At 41.6% G+C, this 11,329-nt stretch overlaps 1 protein-coding gene across 3 annotated transcripts in view; it reads right to left on the bottom strand.

Moving 5' to 3' along the window:
• Positions 1–1,514: 1,514 nt before the first annotated feature.
• Positions 1,515–11,329, bottom strand: part of IRF4 (interferon regulatory factor 4) — a 53,488-nt gene continuing 43,673 nt past the window's right edge. For all 3 annotated transcript variants that reach the window (XM_069960214.1, XM_069960215.1, XM_069960216.1), the window contains 4 exons: positions 7,311–7,418; positions 6,325–6,678; positions 5,051–5,163; positions 1,515–1,869 (listed from right to left, as the gene is read on the bottom strand). In XM_069960214.1, the coding sequence (XP_069816315.1) occupies positions 1,726–1,869; positions 5,051–5,163; positions 6,325–6,678; positions 7,311–7,418 (719 nt within the window). In that variant the 3' untranslated portion in view covers positions 1,515–1,725. The remainder of the gene's footprint in view (positions 1,870–5,050; positions 5,164–6,324; positions 6,679–7,310; positions 7,419–11,329) is intronic.

Here is an 11,329-nt window from a genome sequence, read left to right as displayed (position 1 = left end):
GCCACTTCTATTACACGGAGAGATGGCAGCAGATCACTGCTATCTTGATCGTTGAAGTTTTAACATGTTGAAAGACAACGATCAGCTGACATTGCGCATGTCGGATGGTCGTTGTCTTCTATTACACTAAGCGATTATTGGGCAATAATTACTTTGTGTAATAGGGCCTTCAGTCCATGAGGCATATTCATTTGTATACATCACATGAATTAAGTTAGATGACAAATTTCCAACATCCTCTTACTTAAAAGGATCGGATGTGATGCCCTCTTCCTCCGCCCTTTCTTTCCCAGGCTCTGCTTCCTTTTTTTTATCCACAATATTTACTAACTACACTTAACTTTGAGGCTCCTTTAACAATGGAAAGAGTCATCCTTGTGTAATGGGCCCTACTGCAGTTTATATGTTTGTAACTCTTTTAGTCACGGCTATGTTGCAGTGTGCTAAGTAGCAGGTCCATGGCAAATGGGTGTTATCAAATAGTGGAAATGGTTGAATTCATACGTGGCCCATCACCTACATCTTTTGTCTTATTACACCAGACACAGTGATGCAATGATGAGTGGTTTTAGCATTTCTACAAACTTTATGGTTTTCTTTAAACATTATTTAAGCTAAAGCAAAGGCCAAAGCATTTACAGCAGCAATTACTATATTGTCTCAAGCACTGACAGCAGCAAATACGTCATTGTTATTACATGCACAGGAATTGAATGATATGTGAGATATTATATCCCAAAACTTTACATCTGTGAGATGTGTATTCCTAAAGCTAGCAAAGTAATTTCCACAATTTAAAAAAAAGGCATTATCTTCACCATTATATGTGCACAACTGCCCTCCCGCACCCCAACACTAGCATGGTTTAACAAATATATAGTTTCTTCAAGTCTTTGCAAATTGTTTTACTGTCACTTTAAAGAAATTTTCATATGTCACACAGACATGTCAAAAAGTACTGATCGGCCAGGGTCTCGCTGCTAAGACCCCCACAGATTATTAGATATTTTCATAGGAGAAGCCTGTGGCTGTGCACTTTACTCCCTGGCTTCTTAGAATAGAGCCCACGTCCTTCTACAAGTTAACTGAGTGGCAAGCTAAGAAATGAAATACACAAACACTCACTTCTCTCGACTATATCTGTTCATTGGTGACCCTGACTTTTTGAAACTCTTAATATGTCATGTGACACAAGTTTTTTTAAGTGACAATAACACCTTAAAAATCATGTATTATACAGGCACATTTGTCAGTGAAAAATTATATAAGTAAAAAGGCCAAATGTACACTAGAGTATAATACTTTCTATTTACATATGTTTAGATATTGTAAAAAATAAAAAAGGTATGAGGTTCTGTTCATTGGTAATATGCATATTCTGGTCTTAGAAAGTAAGAAAAAGTAAAAATATTTTGAACAGTTGAAGTCGCTCATATAGAACAGAGAAGAAATCATTGTTAAATTACACATTACAAATCCAATAGCAGATTTCTATAAAATATAATCTACATAAAATATAAAGACCAAGAAACATATAGTAGATTAAGACTAACTACAAATACAAACTAAAAACACAATACAACAGGTATTTTTCTGTCTTTTGTCAGCCAGACATGGATCTGCCATACAGTATGTCAGCAACAGAAGGCCTTTGTGCCAATGGTTTCATGAAATGATTTGTCGACATGTTTCAGGAAAAGTCACCTACAGGTTCAGTTTAACAATTTATTCCTGAAGAGGCACATGACGGATTGATCTATGATAATCTTCTGAGCTGCTAATAAGATCTGGATAGTCATAGCCTCTCATAAAATGTCCTCCATTTTGTTCTGCAAAGCCAATCAGCTGTCTTGCAAATACAGGCTCAATCTAGAAAACAAATCACACAATGACATTGTGCTCCAGGGTAAACTCATATGAGGTTCATGCAACATTTTTATATTTTATTTGTTTTGATTCTACTAATGATGAAATCTAAAAAGCTTTAAAGATGAAAAACAATAAATCTGCAAACGTATATTCCTTAAAGTGACACTGTCACCCCCATTTTTCATTTTTTCATCTTTAAAAACGTTTAAATCACAAATTTTGCTCTATCCATACCTTATTTCACATGTTTAATCATGGTGCTGGTTGATGAGAAAACTGAACTTTGATGATCTTGTTATTGTGACACTGGGCGGGGCTTGGCCTCTGAAGCGCCACATCGCTCCGCCCACTACACTGCCGTTGACCCCGCCCCCTTGGCTACGTCATCTCTCCAGGCCGCCGCTCCTACTTGTTTGGCCCTCCCAGCCTTCACCTGGATGTCGGGACGTGCGCGGCCACATCACCCAGCGTAATGCGCATGCGGCCCCGTCATTTCTCGCACAGGCGCACTGGGTGAGTACTGGGTCCGTCCACAGCCGGGCTGTGCGTGCGGTCACACAGCCCGCTGGTGCGGGGTCAACGGCGGTGTAGTGGGCGGAGCGAGTGGCGCTTGAGGCTAAGCCCCGCCCAGTGGCGCAATAACAAGCTCATCAAAGTTCAGTTTTCTCATCAACCAGCACCATGATTAAACATGTGAAATAAGGTATGGATAGAGCAAAATTAGTGATTTAAACGTTTTTAAAGATGAAAAAATGAAAAATGGGGGTGACAGTGTCACTTTAAAGGGGTTGGCCACTTTATAGTAAAATTGTTTAGTATACAGTATCAGTAAGGCCCCTATTACACGGGCCGATGACTTGGTGTAAGTGAGCATCGATCAGCTAGATCACTGCTTGCTTACTGAGCCCATATACGGACCGATAATTGTGCAGCAAGGACATTGCTAGCAATGTCCATGCAGCCCTTGTAAAATAAACTTATACATACCTCTCCATGCTCCCTGATGTCCTACTAGCTTCGGCCTACTACCCGCAGTGTCCAAAGTCACAGACCGCTCAGCCAATCATCAAGACAGTGCTGCGGCCAGTGATTGGCTGAGCGGCCTGTCACTTTAGACACTACGGGAATGGGCCGAAGCTAGCAGGACATTGGTGCACGGAAAGGTATGTATAGGGATTTTATTACACATTCATCAGCTGTCGGCTGTGCATCGCAATTACACGTAGCAATGCGTAGCTAAATCGGCCTGATTTGGCAAATTATTGCTCCGTGTAATAGGGCACTAATTGCCTACCTGTGTGCCTCACAGAGCTAAATAAGATACCCCTTCTCCAGGCTGTGCTGTCCTGCTCTGTGTGCTGAACTGTGACCCTGTCCATAGGATGGCAGAGCAGGGAAGGACAGGGAAATGCCCCACTTTCTGTGTCCTCCATAGGCATATGCAGGCTCAGGGGAGGACACAGAGGGAGGGGTATGCTTTTCCATGGTCTGTCATCTTTTGAACAGAATCAACATTCAGCATACAGACCTGGAGGAGTAGTGTAGCAAGTGTAGTGCTAACATTTACTAATACCTTTTACTATAACATGGCCAAACGCTTTAAGCTTCTAAAATAAGTGCTGAAATATAGACAAGGGCTCTGTACCTGGTTTACCCACTAAATGGGAGGGAGATGATTTCAGTTCAAGTGGCTTCATTCCCTTAACAAACTGAGAATGTCGACAAGGGCAAGGGATTCCTTCTTATTGGCAAATTTCTTTTAGCCAAAGACCCATAAAAGTTTAATCATACACTTTATACACTCACCGGCCACTTTATTAGGTACACCATGCTAGTAACGGGTTGGACCCCCTTTTGCTTTCAGAACTGCCTCAATTATTCGTGGCATAGATACCACAAGGTGCTGGAAGCATTCCTCAGAGATTTTGGTCCATATTGACATGATGGCATCACACAGTTGCCGCAGATTTGTCGGCTGCACATCCATGATGCGAATCTCCCGTTCCACCACATCCCAAAGATGCTCTATTGGATTGAGATCTGGTGACTGTGGAGGCCATTGGAGTATGGTGAACTCATTGTCATGTTCAAGAAACCAGTCTGAGATGATTCTAGCTTTATGACATGGAGCATTATCCTGCTGAAAGTAGCCATCAGATGTTGGGTACATTGTGGTCATAAAGGGATGGACATGGTCAGCAACAATACTCAGGTAGGCTGTGGCGTTGCAACGATGCTCAATTGGTACCAAGGGGCCCAAAGAGTGCCAAGAAAATATTCCCCACACCATGACACCACCACCACCAGCCTGAACCGTTGATACAAGGCAGGATGGATCCATGCTTTCATGTTGTTGACGCCAAATTCTGACCCTACCATCCGAATGTCGCAGCAGAAATCGAGACTCATCAGACCAGGCAATGTTTTTCCAATCTTCTACTGTCCAATTTCGATGAGCTTGTGCAAATTGTAGCCTCAGTTTCCTGTTCTTAGCTGAAAGGAGAGGCACCCGGTGTGGTCTTCTGCTGCTGTAGCCCATCTGCCTCAAAGTTCGACGTACTGTGCGTTCAGAGATGCTCTTCTGCCTACCTTGGTTGTAACGGTTGGCTATTTGAGTCACTGTATCCTTTCTATCAGCTCGAACCAGTCTGCCCATTCTCCTCTGACCTCTGGCATCAACAAGGCATTTCCGCCCACAGAACTGCCGCTCACTGAATGTTATACTCTTTCGGACTATTCTCTGTAAACCCTAGAGATGGTTGTGCGTGAAAATCCCAGTAGATCAGCAGTTTCTGAAATACTCAGACCAGCCCTTCTGGCACCAACAACCATGCCACGGTCAAAGGCACTCAAATCACCTTTCTTCCCCATACTGATGCTCGGTTTGAACTGCAGGAGATTGTCTTGACCATGTCTACATGCCTAAATGCACTGAGTTGCCGCCATGTGATTGGCTGATTAGAAATTAAGTGGTAACGTGCAGTTGGACAGGTATACCTAATAAAGTGGCCGGTGAGTGTAGATTCCCATGAGATCCATTTCATAGACTTTTCCCAGCTAATGAGAAAAGAAAATTGGTGTACCTCCACATTAATCTAGAGTCACACAAAGGTACCGTATAGGATCATTTAACATACAAGAAAGTAATAATAGTAACAAAAGATAAAAAAAAAACACTTACATGAGCTGTGATTAGTTTCCTTCCTCTCTGAGGGTCTGGAAATTCTTCTCCAAAACATAAAACAATCTGAAATTTTGGAACTGGTCGTCCATGGTGAGCAAATGCCTGTAATTCTAATAGATGCAAAGTATGTCAACAGAACATTCTGAAAGATAAGTCAGTGTTTTAAAGGGGAACTATCAGCAGGTTGGCTGCCTCCTCTGTGCCAGTCCCACACTGTTAGCCAGTGTAATCTTCTGCTGGGAGCACTGCCCCGCCCCCCACAACATCAGGCCCACCCACTCTATGTATAAACATTAGAAGGAGCAGGCCAGATTAAACTGTGGGGGCGGGGCAGCGCTCCTAACAGTGCTCCCTGCTGAAGATTACACCAACTAACAGTGCGCGACCGGCGCAAGGAGGAAGGTTAGACACATACCTTCCTCCTCAGTGTCCCAGGCTCTATAGGGGGCTAGATTCACCTAGCCTGGTGATAGTTCCCCTTTAAATACTTTATTATCTATCTATTCCCTCCTCTTCTTCCTGGCCCCTTTCAGCCCATTTGTGGAGGCCTAAAGTGGTGGGAATCTAAATGCACAAGTTACGTAATCCGTATACCACAAGTCTACCTCACAGGAAAGTTTTCTCATTCTAAATTATATACACTATGGGGCACATTTACGAAGCCGTTTATGCAGAATACTGTTTTAGTCAGATTTATCATGTGCGATTTTTTATTTTGCACAAAATAATTGTGCAGAAGTACTCCAGTTAGACCCTGGTGTAATTTGTTAGTCTTTTTTAAACCAAATATTTTAGCCAATATTTATCAAGGCCTTTGCTTCTAATAATATTTTTTTGTGCAGCATGTGAAAAGTGCAACTCATTTTTAAATGGTGCAAATACTTTTTACATAAAACTAAATCAACTTTGAACATTGGGGGGAGAGGGGCTTATGGAGCAGTCTTACAGCAGGAATGTTCTTCCAATCACAGCTCAGCTTTCATATTACCAGAGCTCATAAATATATGAAGGCTGAGCAGTGATTGGCTGCTATGGGCTTTAGAGAACATTTCTGCTGTAAGACTGTTTCATAAATTTTCCCTGATTCCCCAGCTGCTATGCAGATCTATGTATCTCAATGGCACCATGTACCTTATACTTCTTTCCTATCTACCAAATGCATGGAAGTATAATATGTAGGACGTTAAGCAGGCATATATAGACCTATGATCCTGATCCATTTATGTTCTTTTATCAAGTTTAATAAATTCCTGAAATACAACACAAGTTACCTGTTAAAAACTGTTGAGTATCAAATAGCTTGCAAGGCACATCTCGCTCCAGCTTATTGGGACGATCACTGTATATGGACAAAGGTCCCTCCCAGTAAATTCTGCTCTGGCACAGTCTCTTGGCATATATTCCATCATGGGCCATCCAGAGAATTACACCCCGCTCCAATAGGCTCAGTAGCTTCTCAATGTTTTTACGTAGACTATTGTCCTCAGGATAAGGAAACAAAATGTGGTCCATACGACTTATTTCCATGCATTGTCCATGTGAAATTCTACATCCTTCTGGGCTGGATGTTGTTCTTTCACCAACCAGGGTATCTCGGTAATATAAACTGATGTGAAGCCGGCAGTCTAGAAAGTAATTAAAAGTCAATTAGAATAATGCAACTTTTACAATCAATTGCATAAGAGCTGGGTTACTAGAGAATTTTGCTTTGGTATATAATTACATTAAAGGGATATAAAAACATTAAAGGGAATCTGTCAGCACCTGGTCGGGTCCCGAGATGCTGACAGTATTGTGTCTCATACCTTTCTTTTAGCCATCAGTACTGTAGTTTTTCTACAATCTGGCCAGATACATTGGAAGCAAGTGTCAAAGAGAAGCAGTGGTTAGGCGTTTGTGCCGCACTTCAGCTACCTCCTCCCTGTTTGGCATGCATATTGATTCGGCCTGGCCTCCTGCTTTTTTAAGATCTAATCTTTAGGCGTGCCTGCTCCCTGGATTTGTCTGGTCTGCGCGCTCTTGGCACCGAAAACTCACATGTGCCTTAGTGCAGAAGAGTGGCACAAACGCCATACCACTACTCCTCTTTGACACTTGCTTCCAATGTATTGGGCTGGACTGTGGAAAAAGAACAGCACCGATGGCTAAAAGAAAAGTAAGAGACACAATAGGGGGCACACATCTACATGATACTGTTAGGAACCTAACCAGATGCTGACAGATTCCCTTTAACCTTGGTTAACTACATTGCACTTACCTGAAAAAGCAATGGCTTCTCCAGATCGTAGGCTTGGTTCTATTGGCAGTCCAGCAGTTTGTGGCTCTGATGGCGGACAAGTATAAAAAGAGCCAGTTACCTGGTAACCTAATAAAAAGACAAAGACATATCTCATGTTATGTTATCCATTTGCACAATTATAATCAACTCCAAATTAAATAGCTGGAAGGGAAAAAAATGCAAAAGACATGTGCTACAGAAGGCACACAGACCTTTGCATAAAGGGCACAAGTTTCTCACACTGGTTTCTTTACCACTGCTAAATTGTGGTTCACCCAGAAAGACTACTTGCACGATTTTCTGCTTCTTGTTCTTAGGATGCACTATAGCATATGAATCATATTCATGTATGGCTTTTAAGAATAGAAGCAGTTACCTTTACCTACCAGGCAGATGAGTTTTATAATATAATCTAGGGAAAAGGCAGCTGATAACTGACTATTATTCACAAGAGCTGCAACAGCAATGCAATCTAGTTACTAAAAGTGTAACTGTCATGTTTTTTTTTTTTTTGCACAAGTCAATAGTACAAGCAGTTTTAATAAACTCTTATCTGTTATTATTAGGCAAATCCATCTTCATTACAGAGAAGCAAAGTGAAGACGGGTTCTGCTGTATCCATTATATCCTATGGAGGGGGAGGGGGCCGAGGGAGATGAGTGAGCAGGAAGAAGAGACATGAAGGTCAGCTGTTTGGAGACTGGGAATCTAAAATGCTGGATTCAGAGGTCAGAAAGGTCAGTGCTTATCCAGGAACTTGCTGAGAGAAGATTGCAGGTTGTTGTGCTGTGCAGGACTCCTCCATACTCACTCACTCACTCCTCTCAGCCCCTCCCCTCTCCATAGAGCATAATGGACACAGAAATCCTGCTTCTTCTGGAGTGAGGGGGGAGCTAGGAAAACAGCTTTTTTTTAATAATAATTCCTTACTAATCGGCCTTCCTTCCTCTAAACTCTCCCCACTCCAGTTCATTCTCAATGCAGCGGCCAGGCACATCTCTCTGTCCAACCGCTACAACGATGCCTCTCCCCTGTGCCAGTCACTACATTGGCTCCCTATTAAACACAGGATACAATACAAAGTCCTCCTGCTCACCCACAAAGCGCTCCACAGTGTCTACCGCCCTACCCGTGCCTTATGCTCCTCTAACGACTTAAGACTAACGACCGCCTCTCACTCCCGTCTCCAGGACTTCACCCGAGCTGCACCAGTTCTATGGAATGCATTACCAAAGACTGTCAGATTTACCTCCAATACACAAAGCTCTCAAAACTCATCTGTTCAAGCAGGCTTACCAGGTTATCTAATTTGACCACTACACTCAACCCCCTGCCCCCCCAAACACACACACCAACACCAACATTTAAGCACTTAGACCTACACATGCAGGCATTGGATAGTGACTGGTTCACCAACCTTTACCTGCATTGCCTTATTTATAAAGAAGGTCGGACCATTGCAACAATAAAGCACTTTGCCCCTCTACCTTTTTGTCTCAAACTCCCTCCTCATGTATGGATAATTATATGTATATCTCTGTGATGTCTGATTTTTGTCTATGTATGTACCCCCAGAATTGTAAAGTGTTGCGGAATCTGTTGGCGCTATATAAATAAAAATTATTATTTTTATATTATTATAGTCTTGGGACATTTAATCTCAGTTACAAGTGATAGTCATAATTAGAGATGAGCGAACCGGGTTCGAGTCGATCCGAACCAGAACGTTCAGTATTTGATTAGCTGGGGCTGCTGAACTTGGATAAAGCTCTAAGGTTGTCTGGAAAACATGGATACAGCCAATGACTATATCCATGTTTTCCACATAGCCTTAGGGCTTTATACAAGTTCAGCAGCCACCGCTAATCAAATGCCGAAAGTTCGGGTTCGGATCAACTCGAGCATGCTCGAGGTTCGGTCATCTCTAGTCATAATTAAATTTAAAAAAATTAAAAATAAAATGGGTATATGCTGTCTTTATAGTAAAACTGTTCAGTATACAGTATATGTGTACTCACGACACCTATTGACAGCAGCTCCCTGTTCAACCACCAACTTATCCATACAGATCCCTCATAAAAGTCCATCAAGTTTAACCTACAGAAATACTGAAGTGTTGATCCAGAGAAAGGCAAAACCCCTTACGAGGCAAATGCCTTTTTTTTTTTTAGAATAAATCCCTTGATCAATGTTCTATCACATTAAATCTAATGCCCATAACTTGTAATATTATATATTTCAAGAAAAGCATCCAAGCCTCTCTTGAACGTATTTAATGAATCAACCATGACAACATCATGTGGCAGAGAGTTCCATGGTCTCACTGCTCTTACAGTAAAGAATTCTCTTATGTACTGGTGGTGAAACCTTTTTTTCCTCTAGACATAGAGGATGCCCCCTTGTCATGGTTACAGGCCTAGGTATAAAAAGATTGCTAGAAAGATCTCTGTACTGTCCAGTCATATATTTGTATTTTGTGATCAGATTGCTCCTAAGACGTCTTTTTTTTAATGAGCTTGGTTGCCCTCCTTTTTATCGGCTCCAGTTTAGCCGTATTCTTCTTATATACTGGTGCCCAAAACTGTACACAAGTTAACCACACTGGATTTCTCCTATTTCTACATCCCATAGGGTATATTTTGTACCCCCCCCCCCCCCCACTAAGCATTTTATTAAAGAATAAATAAAAACTTATTATGTTGTGGTCACTACTACCTAGGTGACCCCCTTATCACTACCTTTGATATTCTGTCTGGCCTATTGGTTAAAATTAGGTACAGAAGTGCCCCTCCACTAATTTTGAAAGGTAATTGTCTTTTATTATGAGTCTTGACATATATAAAAAATGACATTTTTAAATATGATCTTATAATGATTTCATTCTGCTTTGCTGCCTCGGCTATTTGTCTTATTAGACGATTTTCTGCTTCTTCCACTATGTTTGGTGATTAGCATCTCTTAGAAAATATTTTAAAATTTTCTCCACAACCTAGCTGGTTTAACTCACCTAGTTCCCCTAAGTATTTTGAGCCATCTCCTGTCTTTCTAGCTGCTGCCGTTCCTGAGTTACAAGTTTATCTAAGAGCCAATCTATATCCAAGATGGCTCCAGCCATCTCCCATCAATTGCACCTCAGAGTTAACTGCCAAAATCTATCTGTCTATCTATCTATCTATCTATCTATCTATCTATCTATCTCCTATCTATCTATCTATCTATCTATCTATCTATCTATCTATCTATCCATTTACAAAGATAGATTAGCAAGAGAGAGATAAAATAACTGTGTGTCCTTTTCCTATGCTGCTCAGAAGGCTGTCACTGTTCTGTTGTTTTCTCACCCCTTGGCCAGGTGCTTACTGATTGGTGTGATGTCAGTGGGGTTACAGATGAGGTGTTACCAGCTTACCTGGCAACACAAGATCATGTGACTTTGGTCTTAAAGGGGGGGGGGCACCGTGGCCAGTGATTGTCTGAGCAGCCTGTCAGCTCAGAGATTATTGAGCCATGACGCAGTGAAGCTAGCAGAGGGCAGGAGAGAACCCGGGAGCATGGAGAGGTAATGTATTAACAGTTTATTTAATTGATAACTGTTAGCTGCGTATCCCTATCTCCACCAACATCTTTTGTCTGGAGTCTCAGGGGATCCACATACAATTTACACTGAAGGCTGAACTCACTGAGAGCAATGGTTTCAGCCGACTGAAGTATAACATGTATATCGATCTTTACAATGGAGCTCGAGTCCTGCAACAAGTTGGATTAGGATTGAGCTGAGGAGTAAAGTGTTAAGTGGTGTACTTCTCCTAGCTATAACTAATGATCAGTTGATTTAAATATTGATTTAGGTTTTTAAAGTTATAACGACAGTGACACTTTAAATATTTAAATTATCTACACTGACCCCTGTTTTTATTCTATTCCCAGTCTCATTACTACCTAGCGGCGCCATTCCCATTTAGGTACGGTTAATCTATATTTTCTTACCTGTTTTCTTG

The sequence above is a fragment of the Dendropsophus ebraccatus genome, chromosome 2, assembly GCF_027789765.1.
Source record: "Dendropsophus ebraccatus isolate aDenEbr1 chromosome 2, aDenEbr1.pat, whole genome shotgun sequence".
NCBI classification, from domain to species: Eukaryota; Metazoa; Chordata; class Amphibia; order Anura; family Hylidae; genus Dendropsophus; species Dendropsophus ebraccatus.
Note: the sequence above shows the minus strand (reverse complement) of the source record. Positions and strands in the feature narration are given on the sequence as shown.